This window comes from Pseudorca crassidens, chromosome 10, assembly GCF_039906515.1.
Source record: "Pseudorca crassidens isolate mPseCra1 chromosome 10, mPseCra1.hap1, whole genome shotgun sequence".
Taxonomy (NCBI): domain Eukaryota; kingdom Metazoa; phylum Chordata; class Mammalia; order Artiodactyla; family Delphinidae; genus Pseudorca; species Pseudorca crassidens.
The window spans coordinates 2489643-2510913 of record NC_090305.1 but is presented as its reverse complement, the minus strand read 5'-3'; the positions used below and the strand labels follow the sequence as shown (position 1 = coordinate 2510913).

Here is a 21271-nt window from a genome sequence, read left to right as displayed (position 1 = left end):
AAGAACATTTTTAGAGTTTGATCTCACTTCCGTTTTCTTTTTTCAATACCTACTTACCATAGAAATTGAGATTAGTCTTGGTGTTTCGGTGTGAAGGCGGAGGTGGAGGAGATTTGCATCTCTACCCAGCAGCACATCTCAGAATGACCCATCTTATCCACCAGGGAGGGAATGACTGTGTAAATGTGGAAGTGGGTTTGGAAGATCAAAGTGTTTACCTTGAACTCTGTCACCTCATCCCCTACAGCATCAGATTTTATCCGTGACTTTAGGTGGGTGATAGGGTTAGCAATGTGCTGTCTTGAAAACCCTAACTTCTTTAAAAAGACAAAACTAAACTAACGTGTCAAACCAAACCAATGCCCTAATCTACTGGTTAAATATTTGCATTTCTGAAACCTGGAGGTCGCGGACTGGTGGAGCCCTGGGACGCAGGTGTGGTGGAGACTTGCAGGAGATGGCAAAGGGCCGCCAACATCAGGAGGAAAGCGCAGGCTCCTGGGGTCCCTGTTCCCCAGGGAGGAATTCCTGGTAACCCTGCCAGGACAGCCCCTCCACGTCCGCCTGCTTCCGAGCAGACAGGGTCCTGCGAGCACAAGGTGGCGGTTCGGGGCCCCTGCCACTGCCTGCGAAGAGCTTGCCTCAGCTCATCCCCTTCTCAGCTCAATGCCCCAGCCCTGACCCCACAGCCCGGTCCTCTGGTGACAGGAGACAGGAAAGTCTCCATCTGGCAGTCCCGTCAGATCAGAACATCCTTTCTGGGGAGGACACTGCTTTGCGCTGGCTTTTTCCAAGGCAGTCCCGGGTCTCAGTTCCTGGGCACCCATGGAAACACAGAAGGAAATGACCCATGTCCCCTTAGCTCACCAGGTAACAGCCCCGAAGCAGCCCGCCGACTGCCCTGTTGAACACACTCGTTCAAGGCCACCCAGAGGTCCAGTGTGAGCGGCATGCTGGTGTGACAGGAGCCGGATGTGGCTCAGAGGACCTTAGCGTCCTTATTTCCTCTTTCTCTCAGGCAGCCTTGAGTGGGAGAGGCCGGGCTAAAGCCAGCATCTAGGCATTCAGAGGCATTAAAGGTGGCTGGAGTGATGAAGAGAAGGAGGGAGGTTATAAAGGAGAAGTTGGCAGGTGATTATGTCACCAACAGCGGGAAATGAGGGATGCAGTTTCTGAGCAGGGAAGGGCTCTGTCCTTGGCAGGTAGACTGGGACCAGGTCTTGGCCGGGGTTCTAATGGGCTCTTGGAAAAAGCAAAGGAGGTGTGGTTGGGTGAGCTGGGCGGGGTAGAGGGGGCAGTTTTACAATTTTCAAAAAGTTTTCTCCCTCCTCCTGCTTCCCACCCCCAAACTGAAATGAAACCAGTTGAGTCCAGAAGGATTCACAGTTAGGAGGGAGGCAGGTTGCAGAACCTCCATTTGCAGGTTTGGAAGGCAGTGCCTCGGTTCGGTGCCGTGACAGACCGTGTCCCATTGGTCCGAGGGAGAAACTTAACCCCACAATTACCTGATTTGAAAAGAGGCTTTGCTATCTTCTAAAACATTCTGTGTTTAGTTAGTAGACTTTCAACATTTTAAAAACAGGAAAAGATTCTAGGCGTGTTTCCCAGGATATACCAATGCACATGTAAATTACCACAAAGAACGCATAGGAGATGCTGCCACTGTAGAGAGAAAGCCTAGCTTGAAAGCAAGTGTGGAAAAATAGAAGTGAGGCCTGTGTTCTCTTTACTTTGGCCTGTCGTTACTGCGGACAACAATTCAAAAAATCTAGAACACTGAAAATTGCATCTTCTAAATCGGTACATTTTGAAGACATACATGGAGTATACATATATTTTTTAAAAGCATGAAAAGGGATAAATGGAGATGAAAATATTTTGTGGGGTGTTTTTGAAGACAACGTGGGGAAAATGCTTCAAAATGCTTTAAGAAGCAAAAAGAAAATGCTTCTTAAAATGGTAAATTTTAAGAGCATATTACAAAATTGCATATAAATAAATGTTTCTCTTTGTCCTGTGTGGGATAGCTGGTCCCTGACCTTCTTGAAGCTCTCCACACTCCATACACCCACAGCTGAGGAACTGCACAGATGTCAGACACGGTCCATTAGGAGGAGTGAGACGGAGCCACAACAATCCAGCCCAGGGAGGAAGAAAGAGCGGAAAAGCCACGTGCTTCTCTGGGATAACGGAAAACATCTGTCACAGACTCACAGGGCTGGGAGGACAGCTCTAAGACCTTGCCACCCTCCTGGAGCATACTTGCTGCTTCTGGCCGGAATCCCTTTCCAGGGCTGGGGTGGGACCCTGTTTCCACCTCCCCATCTCTGGATGGACATCTCTGTAGTGGTCCACGTGCCAGCTCTGGGTGTCTGGTGGTGAGGCCATCTAGACTCCGGGAAGCCGGCCTTCTTGAGAAAGTCAGAGGGTTCAAGGCAGAGGTATGACCAGAGGTGGGGGGCCAGGTATGGGGATACGAGGGTCCTGGGGCACCGCTCTGGGTCCTCGAAACAAGCCACTGCCTGAAAACCCTGCGTTGGGCACTTATTGGAAGGGAGACCCGTCTGAGAGGACGTGGTCTTTCCTCTGCTGTTCGTTCTTTCCATCTGGACGATTGAGGATCCCTGCGCTCTGTCTCTTCCTCTGCAAGCCTGTGTCTCTACTGGCTGGTCCAGGAGGCAACTCTGCTCCGCAGAGAGTGTTTTCAGGCCTCCCTCCTTTTTATAACATCTCAGAGAGGAGACGCAAAGAGGCTTGGCTACTGAGTGTCTTTCACACTGTGGCCTGAGACACACTAGTGCGACGAGAAATCCATGTCATGAGTTGGAGGCGGTATGAAAAACAAACAAACGAAACAAAACAGAAGGAGACACAGAAGGAAACAGGAATGAACTGAATTGAACCGGAACCACCAGAGTACCCGGCACAGAGTCAGGGTGAGTGTCATTTCCTGGAGTCTGTGTGAACCTTTTGTTCACGGTAACATCCACACACGCGCATCTGTGTGCGTCGTGTTTGTGTTCTTGGTTAGGATGGGAGACTTGTGTCCGGGCCGTGGTCCAACGGGTTTGGAAGCCACCGGTTCAGGGAGGTGTTGCCTCTGTGGGGCTGCGCAGAGGAACCTGTATTTCGTCTTCGCCCCTGCTTCCAGGCACAGACCTCCCAGCAGCCCTGGAATTTCTGGAGTGATGAGAGTGTGTTAGTCACGACCTGAGCTTACGTTAATGAGGTGCCTCTTGGTGGCCCCTGGGCAGCTGTGGGAGGACGGAGACGGGCAGCCAGAGGCGCCAGCGGGTGGTCAGAGGGTTGGCACTTGCAGCCCCAGCTCTGGCCTTTGGGGAGGGGAGAGGGCTGCAGATTTCTAATCACCCATGGCCAGTGATGTCGGCAGTCATGCCTATACAACAAGTGGCCCACAAAACCCCTGAACAGTGGGGTTCAGGGAGCTTCAGGTTGGGGAGCACACTGAGGTCCTGAGGGGCACGTGCCCCCCAGAAGGCGTGGGGGCTCTGCATCCCTCCCCACCTGTTGCCCTGTGCCTCTCTTCCATTGGGTTGTTCCTGAATTGTACCCTTTGTAACAAACCAATATATGTAAGTAACATGCTTTTCCGGGTTCTGGGAGTCACTCTAGTGAATCATCAAACCCGAGGGGGGTGGGTCACAGGAGGCCCCAGGCTTGTAGTCGGCCGGACAAAAGGGGGTGGTGGCCTGGGCCCCTCATTTGTGGTTTGAGCCTGAAGTGAGGACAGTCTTGTGGGGTCTGCGTTCACCCCGGGTGACAGTGTCAGAACTGAATTGAGTTGCAGGACACCCAGTGGGTGTTGGAGAGCTGGGCGTGGTGTGAAGAACCCCACGCATTTGAGGTCAGAAAAAGGACCACACGGGGGCTCAGAGGAGGAACGCGGTTCCACTGTGATCTGCTCCGTGTCGCCCGCAGCAGGTGGGCAGCAACCAGGCGCCTGTCCCCGATGGCGACCGACTTTACTCTCCCGCCCCCTCAGGGGCAAAGTCCAGGCGTTTTCCTGCTCGACCTGCTGTGGAGTCTGTCTCCTCTGGCTCAGGTGAGGCACATGTTGTCTATTGTTTGTTTAGCAATTGATGAGACACTGCCATAAAACTCGTTGCTGCTTTCTCGGTGGACTTCTCAACTCCGGAATAATGGGAGATGTTAGCAAAATGAGGCAAAAGCTGTCCTACCTGTCCTGATTTTCTCTACCACTGTCCCACAGAAAGCCACAGAGGCAACGTTACATTTTCTAATGACCACTATGAAAACGCAAAAAGAAATGAGCAGGAACTAATTCTAATAATTTATTTTAGCCAATCCAATAGATCCAAAATATTATCATTTCAACAAGTAACACAAAAAGATTATTGCTGAGATACTTCACATTCCTCTGTGCTGCTCCCTTTATTTTTTATTTTTTTTTTTGTGGTACGCAGGCCTCTCACTGCTGTGGCCTCTCCCGTTGCGGAGCACAGGCTCCGGACGCGCAGGCTCAGCGGCCATGGCTCACGGGCCCAGCCGCTCCGCGGCATGTGGGATCCTCCCGGACCGGGGCACGAACCCGTGTCCCCTGCATCGGCAGGTGGACTCTCAACCACTGCGCCACCAGGGAAGCCCGCTGCTCCCTTTTTGATTCTTGTGTATATTTCACACTCACAGCACACCTCAGTTCAGAATTGGCCGTATTTCAGGTACTCACTGGCTAAATGTGGTGAGTAGCTATCCAGATAGTGCAGCTCTACGTTGTCTAGCACACAGAGAGGTTAAACCACTGTCCCAAGGCTACCCAGCTGATAAGAGGCAGAGCCACGATTCATATCTAGACAGCCTTGACCTGGGCCTGGGCCCGCGGTCACTTTGCTGCGCTGCCCCTCTGTGCATGGCCACCACGGGCATGGCATTTCTGATGCAAAGGGAAGGGCTCCTTGGATGGTGGAGGGGGGACCGTGGAGTGGTGACCTAAGATGCCCAGACTGCATGGAAGAGGAAACACAGCAAGGAGAGGCTGACGTGGCACAGGCCACCCTGAGTGTGAAGGGAGCGGTTCTGCAGAAGTTCAACGAAGGGCAACGTGAGAAGGTCATCGGTGGCTCGGAGCCAGAGGTCCTGAAAGAAGAACAATACCAGTGATGCTGACCTCTGGACGTGCTGTGAAACGGCTGAAGGGAGAGGAAAGAAAAGTCATCGGAGTTAGGAGGTCAAGGAAGGCAGTGAGGGTAGGGTGAGAGCTGGAGGTGGTCAATAACTCAGGCAGGGCGCAGATGGAGAGAGACCACGTGAGGCTAACGTCCTCACCTGAAGCCTAACGCAGAGACAAAACACGCTTGAAAAGAGCTGACAAGCACAGACCGAGGAACCCATCAGCAAAGGCAAATTATGTAAGGAAATATGTGGCTGGGATACTGCGTAAGAGTCTATGAGGTGGGGTTACAGCAAAAGCATTAAATGATGGATGGATTTTATCTGCATAAAAATGAAAAACTCCTGTACCTAGAAAAAGTTATAAACACGTTAAACATAGATGAAACACAGGATAAAATATTGCCATATGAAAGAACAAAGGTAATAAACAAGTTGTAAAGAATTCAAAACAGAATAGAAAGGAAAGCAAATCGTAAAAGGGCAGCTTGCAGAAAAACTACATGTGACTAAGAAAAACAAGGAGAAAGACAGTCTCACTAGCAGCTAAAGAAATTCAAGTCAACATTGAAATGCAATCTTCACCTATCACATTGCAAAGGTGAAAAAAAATACCAGGTTTGGATATGGGTTTGGGGAAAGAGGCACTTATATAAACTACTGATGAGAACGTACGTACATCGGGGCAGTCTTTTTGGAGGGGATTTCAGTTCTATTGCTATGTAACAAAAGACCGCCAAACTGGGTGGCTTCACAGATATTTTATTACCTCAAGGGGTTCTGTGGATCTCCTGGGCTTAGCTGGGTGGTCCTGATGCTGGACCTAGAGTCACCTGGGGGCTCCTGCTGGGCTGGAGCATGCCAGGGTGCTCCGTACACGGCTGGCCATGGAGCTGGCTGGAAGCTCGGTTTGGGATGCCAACGGAAGCACCTCCACGTGCCTCTGTGGGGAGACCGGCAGTTAGGTTTTAAGAGAGGGTGTCTCAGAAGCAAGTGTTTATGAGAGGCGGGAAGGGAAGCCACCGGGCCAGCTAAAAGCCCTGTCTACGGGCCCAGTATCACTTCTACCATATTGCATTAGTCAAAGCAGGCCCAGGGCCCAGCCACGGTGGTGGAGGAATAAACTGCACCTTTTGGTGGGGGAGGTACGTTACAGAAGAGCGTGTAGCGTGAGAGATGCTGCCACCATCTCTGGAAAATTCAGTATCCCACAGAAGGCAATTAGACAATATTTATTATAAGTCCCTAGTGTCCGTAAATCCTTTGTCCCAACAAATTCTGCTTCTGAAAATTAGTTTGAAATGCATAGTTGTAGATATTCCTGAAGACTTGGCTATTTAAAAATTGTTCCTCATAACATCAAGTTGAAAGGTATTCTCGTGGCTTCAAATAGGAAATTGAGTGAGTAAATGCATGTGCAGATCTAAGCAAAGCAGCGTCCTGAGGTGGGGTCTGGGGGTTGCAAAGGAGGGGTAATGCCGTTGGGTGCTGTTTTCCCCTTCCCGGCTTGGAGCCTCTCAGACACTCCTGAGCAGGGGTTTGGGGGCAGCCGGGAGGTCGGCAGATGGGGTCCTTTGCCTGCTGAGCAGCAGGAGGAACTAGGGATTTTGAGCTGCTCGAGAGGGGCTGAGCGTGAAAATGATCTCCCCAAATTCTGAATTCTGATTTGTGGCAGGTGGAGCAGACATTCTGCTCCACAGAGGCCAGAGCTAGCGCGGCAGGTGGAGACAAAGGCGAGGCCACTTCTACTTCCCTGGAAGGGAGGGCTTTCGACGACCTGAACGGGGACCCGAGGCACACGGTGGCCGAGCCCCTCTGCGCACCGGGAGTGGGCACGGTGACAGCCAGCCCGGTTCAGGCTGTGTGTCGGCCCGAACTTGGGGGACGTGCCCCTCCTCTGTGGCCCCTGGTGGTCCATTAGAACAGCGAGGGGTGAAGTCCAGGACCCCCGGCACGGGGAGACCCAGGGCCCTGAGCCTCGTCCGCAGGAGCGGAGTCCCCTGCCTGCTTCTCCGCCCGACTTTCCTGTGTCAGGCAGTCCGTCTCCACGTAGGGCCTCTGGGCGCAGGGGACACACATCGCCCTGTATGCCGTGGCCCCAGAGGAGAGCTATTGCCCGTCACTCCCGCGACTGTGCCGGGGGCATCTGCTCCTCCTGGCCCGGGTCGTTCTCAGCCCTGAACCAACCGCAGTGGCCAGAAGATGTCAAAGCAGACCGCTGGGCCCGGGGGACGGTACAGCTCTACCTGAGCCACACGGGGTCAGAGCAGGGGTGACACTGTGGTCCCCCAAAAGGACCCTGAGGGAATATACGCCTGGTGGGAAAACAGTATGTCCACTCCAGAAAGTTACCCAGGGTCACCAAGGTGGCTGGACCACAGCCAAGTCCAGGCCTTTGCAAAAGATGACACCAGCGCAGTGTAGCACTTCGAGCCCCAGCTCCGCCCTCACGGCTCTGTAACTGTAGCCCCTCTGCCCCTCGTCTATAAAATGGGAAAAACAGAGCCGGCCTCACAGGGTCCTCTTAAGGGTTAGATTAGTTAAAGCAGCAGAAGTGCTTCGTCAGTTCCCGGCACTGACTGAATGTTGGCCCTCACTGTGGATGGTCCTTTACGAGGTCTGCAAAGCCCAGAATGGGCAGCTGGCCGATGGAAACGGTCCAGTAGGAGGGCGTGCTGAGCGGCGGCGCTTCGCTCAGAACAGACTTCACCCTAGAGGCCACGCAGTGTCGACTGCGTCCCTGGGGTCTCCACTGAGGGTCAGGAGCGGGGTGGGAGGGGGGTGGGCTGTGTCTTGCCCTCTGTGGCACCATCAGTACCACCGGGGGAGGCAGCAGCTCCCCGCACACACCCCCACCCCACCCCCGCCGAATTCATTTGGACGGGAGCCTCTGAAACAGTGGCCCAGGCATCCCGTCTGTTTCAGGCTTGAATTCCACCCAGAAAGCTTTGGGGCCGGCTGAGGTCTGGGCACGTACACTTGGTGCTGTGTTTGGGATATCCCGGAGTAAACACCATCTTCATCCAAGGCAGTTAAACCAAGAGTTCTGTGGTCCAGGCAGTCTGGGGAGACAGGAATCGTACAGCCTTGACTCCTGGGCGTAAGGACTTCAACACGCAGACGTGAGGAAAAGCTTCACAGAACACAGAAAGTAAGACAAGTGCACAGCGCTGGGAAGGGACTAGGAAATCAGATGACGAGGCCGAGGAGGGCTTCTCCCTCTGAGAAGAGGCCTCTTCGATGGAGTCCCGGACAGGTGGACAGAGCAGCCTGGACACACAAAGGAAGGGGCGGTGAGAGGTCAGGGGAAGCTGCTGTCAGCCTCTGCTCGCTGGAGGGTCTGGGATGCTCTTCCCAGCTCTGATGCGACCCCTCCTACACACGAGTTTCTGCTCAATGTACTAAGTGGAATAGTCAAGAAAACAAACTACGAGACGACGGAGCAATGCCTTTGACGTCTTGACAGACAGCGATTTCCATCTGCCACACTTCCGGTTGCGTAAAATGAAGAAGTTTTAGATATTCAAGCTCTAAAAACAAATACTTCTCAGAAACCCTTGATCGTAAAGCCAAGGAGGATGTGCTCCATCAAAAAGAGGAAGCAACTCAGGAAGAAGGAAACCCGAGACCCAGGAAGCATGGAGTGGAACCTACGAGGCAGGTGGAGGGGATTCGCGGGGCGTCAGCCACGCGCGACAGCGAGACACCAAGCCCGACCTGGGCAGGTCGGTGGCTGCAGGACGTGTGCATTCAAGAGGCTGGAATTATTAGAACGCTTCTGAACATTGGGATGTGTGTTCTGGCTTCTGGTTTAGGCACGTAAGGAGCTTGGAAGTCACCACTCCACGCTAACAACAAGTAAAAGGTCAAACAAACTGAAAAAATCAACAGCTCTTCTTAGAACGGCCAGAGAAGTAAGGTCATAGCGCAAACTGCTGCCCCCCCAAACTGGAGAGACAGACAGCTAGATACAGAGCATCACAACTTACTGCAGAAACCGGACACCTGGGCTGTAATTAGTGAACGACTTCAGCTCAGTGTGGGCCATTCCAGGGGACTCAGTCATTGGCGGGTGGTTGGGGGCGCACACTTTTGTGAGTTTTACCTCCAGGAGCTCAATCAGGTTCCCACTGTAAATATCAAAGAAAAATCCCTTCCCGCTTCCAGCAGGGGGAGGGGAAAGGAGACCATCTCGAATACACCAGAGCACTCTGCTCCTCTCAACAAGGTCTGCTCTCGGAAGACACTAGTTAACCAGAGCCCAACCTGCTGGGCTGTTATCAGAGCGAAGCTGACCCGAGGGAAGGGACACCCCAACTCCAGCCCCCTCTAGCCATCCAGTCCCACGTAAGCGGGGAGGGAAAAAAACCTGAGAAGCACCTCTGCAGCTCTCAGCCCAGGGGCAGAGGTTCTAAAAGACTTTTACCTGGTGTATCACGGCCAGCTATCGAGAAAAATATTATAGGGCAGAGCAAAAGGCAAAAAACACAATTTGAGGAGACAGCGAAAACATCGGAACCAGACATGGCAGGGATGTTAGAACAACCATCAGATAGTTCATTAGACTAGGGACTAAATATGCTAAGGGCTTAACGGGTAAAGTAAACAGCATGTGAGAACAGATGGGCAACGCAAGCAGAGAGACAGAAATCCTAAGAAAGACCCAAAAAGAAATGCTGGAGATCAAAAACTCTGTACCCGACGTGAAGAATGCCTTTGATGGGCTTCTTGGTAGACTGGCCCCGGCTGAGGAAAGATGTGAGCAAAGTGCAAAAGCCATATGGAGCTTGAGGCCAAAGGAAAAACAGTCATCCTAAACCCTCCACCACACACACACACACACACACGCGCGCGCGCGCGCACACGCACGCACCAACTTTCTGTTCCCCTGACCCCTGGGGCTAAACGGCCCAGCTGAGGAACACCCAGGGCAGGGCTGCTCCCCTGATACCGGGAAAAAGTGATGGGCAGGTCCGCCTTTGCCCTCAGATGGTTCTGAAATGGGCCATATAAACTGCTTCAAATAAATTAACCAAGAACAGAAGAATAAGAGAGGTATTTATTGAGGTCTAAGTGTTTGACAAATACAGACTCATTTCATCCTCGCTTTGATCTCCAGTGCTATGGTTACCCCTATTTATAGGAGAGGGAACTGACGCACAGGGTTTCCATCAGTTTGCCTCAAATCACACAGCAAGTAAGAAGCCGGGCTGGGACCCGAACCCCGACAGTCTGGGGGCTTGGGGACCAAGTCCACGACCACGACTCCTGGCCACAACGCTGTGACCCGGGTCAGAGCAGCCTTGACCCTCACTGCCGTCCACCGCGCGCCCGGCGAGGCTTCCATCCAGCCCAGCAGAGCCAGGCAACCTTAGAAGCACTCCGAAACCCACCCAATGACCGAGAAGAACGCCAGCCACAGAAGGACCACATCCGCACAGCGCCAAGCCTCGGTCGGTCTTGACTGAATTCCAGGGCAGAGGCCAAGGCCACCGGAGCGCGCTGGCGGGGGAGCGGACTTGGCGTCGCCGTACGGTGCAGCCGTCCCAGCGCTTCTCGGGCTCGTAGGGCTCCCGGCGGCGGGCGGGGAAGAGGCGCTGGCTCTTCCCGCGCCTGCTGCGCGGCGCCGCCTTGTCCGCGGGCGACTCGTTCTTCTCCAGCGGCGTCGCTGCGCAGCCGCACGTCGTCGTGCACGTCTAAGGTGAAGCGCGGCCCGCTCTTGCCGCGCGTCGGCGCCACCCTCAGGTCGTAGAAGGGGTGGTCGTGCGGCCGGATCCGGGCCTCCGCGGCCTACAGCGGCCGCTCCGCGCCGGCCGCGCGCAGCTCGCGGAAGGCGGGGCGCCGCGCCATCAGCGCCTCGCTGAGGACCTGCCCCACGGGCCGCCCCTGTGGATGCGCGCGGCGCGCCGGTGCCCGCAGCCGGCTCAGGAGCTGGACGTCGCCTCTACCTCCTCGCGCTCGCGGTCCGGCAGGAAGCTCGTGTCCACGGCCGCGTCCTTGCCCTCGGGGTCGCCCCCCTCGGGGTCCTCGTCGCCGTCGTCGGGCGAGAAGGACAGACCGCAGATCCGGCGCCGCTGCTCCCGCTGGCGCTCCCGCCCGCGCCGCGCGTCCAGCTGCCGGCGCCGCCGCCGCTCCCGCCGTTCGCGCTGCGCCCGCTGCATCTCGCGCTGGCGCGCCAGGGCCTCCAGCCGCGCCTTCACGTCTTGCAGGGTCAGCAGCCCCGCGGTGCTCCGCTTCAGCTCGGCCTCCATCGCGTCGCAGTGGGCGCGAACTTCCGGCCCACCTTGGGCTTGCTGATGGTCTCCTCGGCTATGCGCCGCTTCAGGACCCCCGTGTGCGCCTTCTGCTTCTCGCGCTGGTTGAGCGGGTGCAGGGCCCGGCCGGCCCGCGCATATGGTGCCCTTGTACCGAGCCGTGCCGCCCGCCGGCTCCCCCGGGCCACGCGCGCCGCGTGCTCTCGGCCCCGGCCTGGGAGCTCGGAGCCACCGCGTGGACTCTATAGCGGGGAACAGAGGCAGGGAGTTCCGGAGGGACCAGAGTGACAGCTCGGCGAACGGTCTAGATGGACGCGTTCCAACAGAATGGAACGTTCTGTAGCTGCGCTGACCCAGGTGCAGCCGTATGGGGCTTACTGAGCACGAGGCGCTGGGTTTTCACTTTATTTCAATTAATCTAAATTTCAGTAACCACATGTGACTGTGGCTCCCGTACTGGACGGTGCAAGCCTGGGAGCTGCACATGGACAGGGTTGGTCTGCCCAGCAAACTCTTACCTGTCCAGGTACCCACTCAAGCACGGACATGCAAGAGTCAGAGCCGCCAGAGAGCCGACCTGCACTGGACCTGAGCCTGGCTTCGTGTGTGCTGACCGCAGGAAAACAGTGTGAGCGAAAAGCACCTCTCTCCTCAGTCAGGTACATGGCTCCTCTCGGGCACACAAGCCAGTGAGGGGAGAAGGGTCAGACAGAAGCATCTTCCCGTACCTCCGTGGAGGGTGTTAATGTCAGCTGAGTTCCCGTCAGTATGTTAGGGGCGGGGCAGGACCGTGCTAGTTGCTGTCCCTACCCCTCCCTTAAGAGCCATTCCTGCAATATGTCTGTCCCCCTGGTGCCCAGCGCGCAAGTTCCCAGAAGCAGTGTGGGCACAGCCCTTGCTGGGGGAGCCGTAGGGGACAGAGGGGATCTGAGCCCAAAACTGACTTCTTGGCGTTCTAACCAAAGCAGAGTGAGGGCCCCCTAATTCATTGATTTCAACCTGAGCCAACCGTCTTCCCTTGGGACCAGACCTGTCCTGCCTCGGGCCCCACAGCTCCACCCCTATAAGCTCTGGACGTTGACTCATCCAGCCATCCTGCTGCACTGTGACCCCGTGGAATGCAGCAGCTCGTCAGGCAGAGACTCCTGAACCCTCGGCTGCCTCCGGGAAGCCTCCCATTGCCTTCCTTCAGCCTCAACGAGAACCTTTATCACAGGAAGGTAGAACATGGCACCTACGTGCCCAGAAGCAAGTAGGGTGGTGGTACCGCCCACCAAATTGGCCAAACAAGAAATCTGGGTGATTTCCCGGACTGCTATCCTCCACACGTAGCCAGTGACCGCACCCCCCCAGATCGTTGATAGGTTTTCCTTTTCTCTCCCTTCCCACCACTTGCCTTAACCCAGGAGCTCTGCTTTTTCCCCACCTAAAGCCCACAGGTGCCCTGTCGGCATGTTCTCAATCTCGTCCATCTTGTGTACACTGTCCAGGGATCCTCGTAAGAAGGGAACCTGGTAATGTCGCTCTGCTCCTTGAAAATCTCCTCCAACTCTCCCTTTAAGATCACATGGGAATCCTTCCTTCTCCTCCCAGGTCTCTAATAACGCCCCCCCCCACCCTCCATCTCCCAGCGCCCCACACCACCCGGCGTCCAGCAGCCACCCGGAACTTTGCACTGTTCCTGAACAGAGCTGTGCCTTTGGGGACACTCTTCCTACAAGTCCTGCTCCCGCCGGGGGTCCCTCAGGACCTCCCACAGAAAACCTGCAGCTCGCAGCACAGCCCCTCCCAGATGTACAAAGCTACCAACTCCCTCCTGTCTCCAGGCTCCCCAAATCATAACCTTTCTTAGACATAATACAAATCGGACTACTTGGCGGCCCCCATTCTCAATTAGATACGCCAACCAGTCACACTTTAATCCAATCAACTCCAGTATGGCCACAGCCACTGACTGCCCTTCCTCCCATCTAATCACAGTCTGAATGTCAGTGTCGTCCCCAAACCTCATCATCCCGGCTTCCGATTAGCCGGCATCCGTCCTCTCAACTCAATCACAGTCTCCGTACAGCATAGCCAGCCAGCCCCCAGAATGAACAAGGTTACTCTCAAACTCCTCGAAAAGGTTGGCAGGAGGAGGCAGACCTATCTTAAGAGTCTCAAATCCTGATTTTACGAATATTCCCCACACGTTCCCAGATGCTAACCGCTTGTGACCTCAATCCTCAATGAAAAGCAAAACGCTACTGCCTTAAACTCTTTTCAACTTTATCTGCAGATAACAGTGACAGAAGAGGGGCTGGAGCAGCAGTCTGCTTCAGTGAATCTGAAATGCCGATTAAATAAGCAAATTTTAATTTAGAGAAAATGTAATCGACTCCAGGCTTAGTTACAAGGTGAAACAAACATGCAAACGAACAGCAGCAAATTTTTTATTTTATTTTTTTAAATTTTTACATATGTTCCCATATCTCCTCCCTCTTGCGTCTCCCTCCACCCTCCCTATCCCACCCCTCCAGGCGGTCACAAAGCACTGAGCTGATCTCCCTGTGCTATGCAGCTGCTTCCCACTAGCTATTTTACATTTGGTAGTGGATATATGTCCATGCCACTCTCTCACTTCGTCCCAGCTTACCCTTCCCCCTCCCCGTGTCCTTAAGTCCATTCTCTACATCTGCGTCTTTATTCCTGTCCTGCCCTTAGGTTCATCAGAACCTTTTTTTTCCCTTAAATTCCATATATATGTGTTAGCATACGGTATTTGTCTCTCTCTTTCTGACTTACTTCACTCTGTATGACAGACTCTAGGTCTATCCACCTCATTACAAATAGCTCAGTTTCGTTTCTTTTTATGGCTGAGTAAAATTCCATTGTATATATGTGCCACATCTTCTTTATCCATTCATCCGATGATGGGCACCTAGGTTGTTTCCATCTCCAGGCTATTGTAAATAGAGCTGCAACGATTATTTAGTTTTCCTTTTAGTTTTGTGGAATTCTCCACACTTCAGTTTTCTCATATGAAAAATTACAAACTGGATTATCGGGTCCTTTTGAGTTGTACAGGTGTAGGGTTCAATCAAGAGAACTTGCTCGTAGCTCATCTAATTTGATCACAGCCATGGCTCAGGGAGCCTGGAGCTTCTTTGCTTGGATAATTCCTACTGGCTGCTGGTTATCTAGAAATCCAGATTTCTCTGGGGGGGTGGGGAGATGCCAGCTCAACCAAAGGCATTAGCTCATAGACCATATCAGACTTCGGTTGGCCACAGCTGGGCTGACGTGTTATCAAATTAGTCCAAAGGTAAATCCAAAGGGCTGGGAAAGGAGTGGATTAAGTCCAAGAAACTACTGATTTGGTGGCAGAGGAGTTGGGGCAGCCTCTGGCCTTCATGGCCAGAGCCTGGCAAATGGGTGCTTCTCAGACTTTCCAAGGACCCAGTTGTGAACATCTTCACTAGTAGCTTAGTCTAGGGGAATGAACGTAAGGAACCAGATCCCTTTCGTTCCCTTGGAGCTGATTGATTGTGAGATTTTTCCATTCCTAGTTTCCTGGTTGGGGAAGTTCTTCACTTCCCTGAGAAGCCCTTCCCTATGCCCTTGCCAACCCTGCAAACTCACTCCATGCACTACTTTGAGAGGGTGGAGTGTGTAGGTCTCACTCGGCCCCTTCTCCTTTCTTCCATCCTTCCCAGACGTAACAGTACTGTCACCTGCCACATGCTTCATCAGTGCTCAGAAGCCGGGGACAAGAGGGATGAATTGCACTGTCAAGGTGGCCCCAGATTACCCAACCCAGATTGCTGTCTGATTTCTGTTCATTTAATTTTTTGAAACAAAAATGTTTTTATACTACATGAATTTTGTAAAAACTTTATATAAAATGGTCTTTATGTAACCCAAGCCTGAGAGAGAATAATTATTCGTAGTTGGCATTTACTTCCAGACTTCAAATGCATATGTAAATATGTATTTTAATATAAATGAGATCATTGTGTACATTGATAACTTCAAATGATATGTCATACTTCTTTCCATTCTAACACTTAAAGGCCTATCAGATACTTTTCAGTGGCCCCAGTGTATTTCAATACAGGAAAGTATTACAGTTTACCAATTTTCTATTGCTTGACATTTAAATTTTTTTAACTCTACAATGATCATTCTTAAAGCTACATATCTGTGAGAGAACTCTTATAGTGCCTGGCATTTAATATCTATTGTTATTATAATTATTAGTAATCCTTTTTAATCTGATAGCCCTTGACTTTCTTTGATTTTAAGTTGAGCATCTTGTGCTCTTTAAATTTCATGACAAAATTCTTAACCTACTTTTCTATTGAGGAAATTTCTTCTTTTCTTATTGATTTATAAGAACTCTTTATATATTGAGAATACCAACCCTTTATCTGTCATATAAGTTCCAAACATTTCTACCAGTTTGTTCTTTGCATTTTAACTTTGTTTAGGGTTTTGTTTTTGTTTTTTTCTTGCCACATAGCATTGTTTTGTATTTTCATTTTTATGTAGCCAAAAGTCAGTCTTTTTTTTTTTTGACTTGTAAGTTTAATATATGTTTTAAAACTCAGTCAGTTTTGTAACATTGTTTTATGATCTGGGATCTTATTTCTGAACATACTGTAAGGCAGTGATTTAGATTTTTTCCCAAAAGGTACTAAATTAAAATGAAAACTTAGGAATATTTCTCAACCTGCTCCATGGACCATAGGTATTTTTTCTTACTAGTAGTAAGAAAAACAATAAAAATGAATTTTTTTGTAGGGATTTGCCATGTAAAAAGCTTGTTTACATACTGTATCAGCTAGGAACCTTTCTGTTCCAGGTAAGAGAAGCCTGACTCAAACTGGCTTAAATAAGAGATTCAATGACCCACTTATCGGGAAAGACCAGGCATCGTGTGGGCTTTGGATGTAGCTGGATTCAGAAGGTCAGTAAGCTCACCCTCCTTTCTGCTTCATTCTTACGCTGACACTTGTTAGGGTCATAAGATGATGTCCAGCAATTTCCAGGAATTACCTGCTGTCTCACCCATATCCAGGGCAGAGAGAGATTGTTCTTTTGATCGTTCTCGGAAGAGTGAGGGAGTTTCTTTCCCGGGTCCCATAATAAATTTCTCTTTGTCCAGCCATGGAGTCCAGGAAAACGATAAATGGTCTCTTTCGATTTAATCAGTCAGAGCCTTCTCTAGAGCAGGGGGCGGGGTGGTGGGGGGCAGCGGTGGGATGTGCTGGGGAAAGGTGACGATCCATCCAAGCAAAAATTGGGGTCACATCACTGAGAGGCTGGGAGGATGGAAGCTGAGCGCTCAAATTAGCAAACCCTTACCATGCATACACCAGCCTGTTTGTTACTTATAGGAACCCTGTGCAGGCAGGTGGTTACTAACTTCCCTGTTTTATGGATGAGAATACCAAAGGCTAGAAGAGTGACATGATTTGCCTTGATCGCTCGCCTAGATGGTGGCAAAGCTCAAATCATATGACTCTAGACTCTCCGCTCAAATCATACGACCCTCAACTCTCCGCTCTGCCTAGTACTCAAATGACCTCCCTTCAAGCTTAACATCGCCATTTAGTACGTGGGACTGCATCCGTTCTACAAATGAGTTTAAAGAATTAAAAGGTCAAAAGGAGATATTAGCTGTTGGCTGAGTCGATGCTTCTAATAGAGGTAGAGCATTATGTGAGGTTCCACCATGGTGGCTTCAGAAGAACTGGACATGAGGATCCTGGTCTGCCTCAGCTGGGTTCCCCCAAAGAGGAGCATATGGTACAAAGGCTTATGCGTGGGTGGTTTATTTGTCAATGTGGCCACAGGGGACAGGAGGGAGAGTCCGGGTGAGACGGGAGGCTGAGGAGGACAGCCGGGACAGTCAAGGCAGCCACCTCTGTAGGGGACTTCCTGACCCCACAGGAACTTTTGGAAGCTCTAGAAATGGGTCATCACGGGGTGGGGAGAAAAGGGGAAGCATTTATCCTACAGCTCACGTCCCCAGTCGTCCCTGGTTTTTCTCAGGGTGTCAAAAGCCCTGCATTTCTGAGCTGTGCATAAGTGAGTGCCCAGTGGGTTGGTTGGACATCCCAGCCGGTCACTGCAGTGGCCAGAAGGAGATGGGACAAGAGGATTTTAAGTGGGGCACCAGGGGTCTTCAACACGTGATCCATTATAAGCCGATAAAACAAAGCTTGAGTTAACGAGATGGTACACAAACAAGCCTGAGTTCCTGTTTCCCTAGCTAGCATCTGGTAAGTTCATGCCTGGAGTATTACAACTGAAAAGGTCTTCCTGGTTTTTCTCTGTTCGACTACTGCAGTAATCTTCCTAAAACACACTAAAAATTTCCATTTTGTCACTACTTTACTGAAAGGGTTCATTCCTCTGCACTGCTTGCAGGATTATGTACAAATGTTTTTGCTTGGCATTCAGTATTCTTCACCATCGGTTTTACCATCATTAAACAGCTGTACTCCCCCCGTCACTACCCAAGCTGGCCTCAAGCCAGTCTAATTTCCTTACCGTTTGGTAAGCAGGCCAAGATTATTCCTTCTCTGTGCCTTCGTTAATATTGTTCCCTCTAACGGACAGGGATGACATGCAAAACATTTACCAACCACCAAGGCAGGCACTGGCCAATTGGCATGAGGTCTGAGCCAGTCAGAACTGATGGCAGGTGTAACTGACAAACGGGTCGACCAGTTGGCTCAGCTGCCATTCTCCTTGTGTCTCTTGGACCCCATCTCTCCCTGTCCTCCATGAAAGTTTCCTGGATTGCTGTTACTTATGTTGTTCTTTCCTTCTTCCTGCCTTGTGTCCTGAGTATTCTTAAAGCTGTTCATGTGATGACATAACAGCCTAAAACACCTGCACTTGTGGGCAACACTTTACTGCCTTTTCATATGGGGACAATTTCATGATATTTTCTGTAGAGAGAATAGAAAGATATAATTCAGTCTTTCCTATAACATAGCTGATCAAAAATAGTTATTGATATTTTAGAAAAGTTTCAGCTTCAAAAATTTATGACTGATGACACACACTCTTAGAATTTTTGTCATATGTGAGGAAACCTCTACTAAGGTTCCTTCATCTCTGAGCTGTAAAATTTCAGGAGATTTAGATGTCTGTGGGATGCCCTTTGAATTGCCTTTGGATGAATTCCTGAAAGCCATTCCAGCACCAGGATAGCCAACGATATTGTATCTGTGTGATGGCGTCAAGACGTGGCCCCCAAATTCTTAGACACTTCTCTCATTGAGAGATGGATCTATGTCTCCTCCCCCTTGAATCTAGGTAGACTTGTGATTTGGTTGTAGCCAACAGATAGCTAGACCAGGAAAAGCAACACAGATGCTACTTTGTTCTCTGGGATTCTCGCCTTTGGAGCCCCGATCCATCATGTAAGAAGTTGAGTTCCTCCAAGGCTGCCATCCTTGGGAAGGAAGCCTGGGCCACATTAGGAGCTGAGGTCCCAGCTGACAGCCAGCATCAACCAGCAGACGTGATTCTGGCCCCAGCGATGGAGTCACCCCTTCCACGGGGTCTTCCAGCCGAGGGCCTGGACGTTGTGGGGCAGAGACATGCTGTGCCCTGTCCGAATTTCGGTCCCAGAGAATCCATGAGAGCAATAAGACGGTTGTTTGTAGCACTAGGTAACACAGTGCTAGTGACCAAAATAACCGTGGACAAAAGTAGCTGTGACCTAGGTACACTCCTAAGGTTGTGGGGTGCCAGGCTTGAGCACAAATGGAGGTCTGTATATCACACGTGTAAATATCTGAAGTTTCTAGATTGAATATTATAAATCATGCTAATGAACTATTAAATAAAGGTGCTGTCTCCTCCTTCACTGAAAAGTATCCTTCATGGTGACCGGGAAGGCCAGGTTTGGATTTAGAATTCCCATCAGAGCCCCCTCCCCTTCTTCAGATCCCCCCAACTCCACCCAGCACCTGTGGCGTACGCACCCCACGCTCCACCCATACCCCCTGAAAACAGCCCCATCGTAGCCTTTCTTGGCCCTGCAGGGGCACAGCCAGCAGTGGGGCTTGTCATCCACATGAGGGTGGCTTCAGATGAGACCACATCTGGGCAGGATGAACATCAGGGCAGGATGTTGCAGGATCCCAGGTCTGGTGTAGAGTCTGGGTGGTGGGCTCTGGTGTGCATCCAACAACGTGGACCCGCAAACTTCTCACCAGTGGTCGGGGCGGAGTCAATCTTGTACAGCCCAAAGGCATTGCTTGTGCCAACTACAAAAATGAATCTCTCTCAACTCAGACCTCAATTTTCAGTTCGACTTCCCCTTTGCCATTTCCCAAGAATATCCCCGGCCAGTTCAGTGCCACCTGAGAGGAGGGGAAGTATGACGGAGGGCAAGTCATTGTGGAAAGAGACAGCCATACTGTCACTTGTGGTCGGAGCTTCTCACTTTGGGAAACACTCCAGGAGCATGGGGCGCAGAGAAGAGGCCCAGGCAAGCAAGGGGCTGGGAAGCTATAGCTCCATTCGCTTCATGGAAACCCACCTCCATCCCATTTCTTGGCTTGCTCATGCCCTCTTGAAAGACGCCCTGCGGAAAGCAAGATGTACGCCAGATTTGGCCTCTGAGACCCGGTAAAGAATTTCAGCTGGAGCAGAGGTTGACGTTAGTGGCCCCCGGGCTACATTTGACCTGCAAATGTGTTTTTATTTGGCCTGTACAGTGTTTTAAATGTATTTCTTAATAAGGGGTTAGCCTTTAAAAACTGGAAGATATCACACGAAATTCTCGATTTCTTGCTTTTCCTAGAAATTAGGATGATCTGGAACACGGGGCCTGCATTCCCCCAGAGCAACAAGCAGCCACCCCTTAGATAGGACACAGGCTCCTGGGGTCTCCAGGCCTCACCACCACACTGGTCTCTGTCTGGGTCTACTTCCTGGGGCGTTTGCGTGTCCAGTGCGTGGGTTAGAGAAGCTGGACACAGACACCTGCAGAAGATGGTACCTGCTGATGGACGGCCCTGCAGATGGCAAAGGGCTTAACGTCTGCTGAATGAGTAAACGTCTGGAAAAGTGAAAGGTTAGTAAACACATTCAGGAGGAAAGAGAGCAAAACAAGAATCTTAACTGTGGGCTTCCCTGGTGGCGCAGTGGTTGAGAGTCCGCCTGCCGATGCAGGGGACACGGGTTCGTGCCCCGGTCCGGGAAGATCCCACATGCCGCAGCGCGGCTGGGCCCGTGAGCCATGGCCGCTGAGCCTGCACGTCCAGAGCCTGTGCTCTGCAACGGGAGAGGCCGCAGCAGTGAGAGGCCCGCGTACTGCAAAAAAAAAAAAAAAAAAAAAAATCTTAACTGTGTCAGTCCCCTTTAATGGGTAAATCTAGTAGCGCTAGGGTTATTGATTTTATGTTATAACACTGACTATATGTTACTAATAATAGATTCTAATTCAATCCCATCCTTAAAGAGAAGGAAGCGTGTAACACTTCTCAAAGTGGATAAACCGAAACAAAAGGCTACATTGCAGCCCCATCAGTGAACTGCTTCAAATCTGTCGTGAAACCTAAGTTTATCATGCGCTTTCTTTAAAAAAATTTAATTAAAAAAAATTACCTGCCCATCTTATGTAACCCTTTAAAAAAAAAACACAACAGTATGGCAGTTCCTCAAAAGACTAACATAGAATTACCATATAATCTAGCAACCTCACTTCTGCATATGCACCCAAAAGACGTGAAAATAGTCTTGAAGAGATATCCGTGCACCCATGTTCACAGCAGCATCACTTACAACAGCCAAGAGGTGGAAGCAGCCCAAGTGTCCATCAAAGAATAAGTGGGTCAGCGAAGTGTGGTCCATGCATAAAG

General features: G+C 51.2%; 1 protein-coding gene across 1 annotated transcript in view; it reads right to left on the bottom strand.

Moving 5' to 3' along the window:
* Window positions 1–10256: 10256 nt before the first annotated feature.
* FAM50B (family with sequence similarity 50 member B) overlaps window positions 10257–21271 on the bottom strand; it is a 29635-nt gene continuing 18620 nt past the window's right edge. The window contains 5 exon segments of the mRNA XM_067753226.1: window positions 10257–10809; window positions 10811–11034; window positions 11097–11416; window positions 11419–11539; window positions 11541–11644. Of these exon segments, the coding sequence (XP_067609327.1) occupies window positions 10335–10809; window positions 10811–11034; window positions 11097–11416; window positions 11419–11539; window positions 11541–11644 (1244 nt within the window). The 3' untranslated portion in view covers window positions 10257–10334.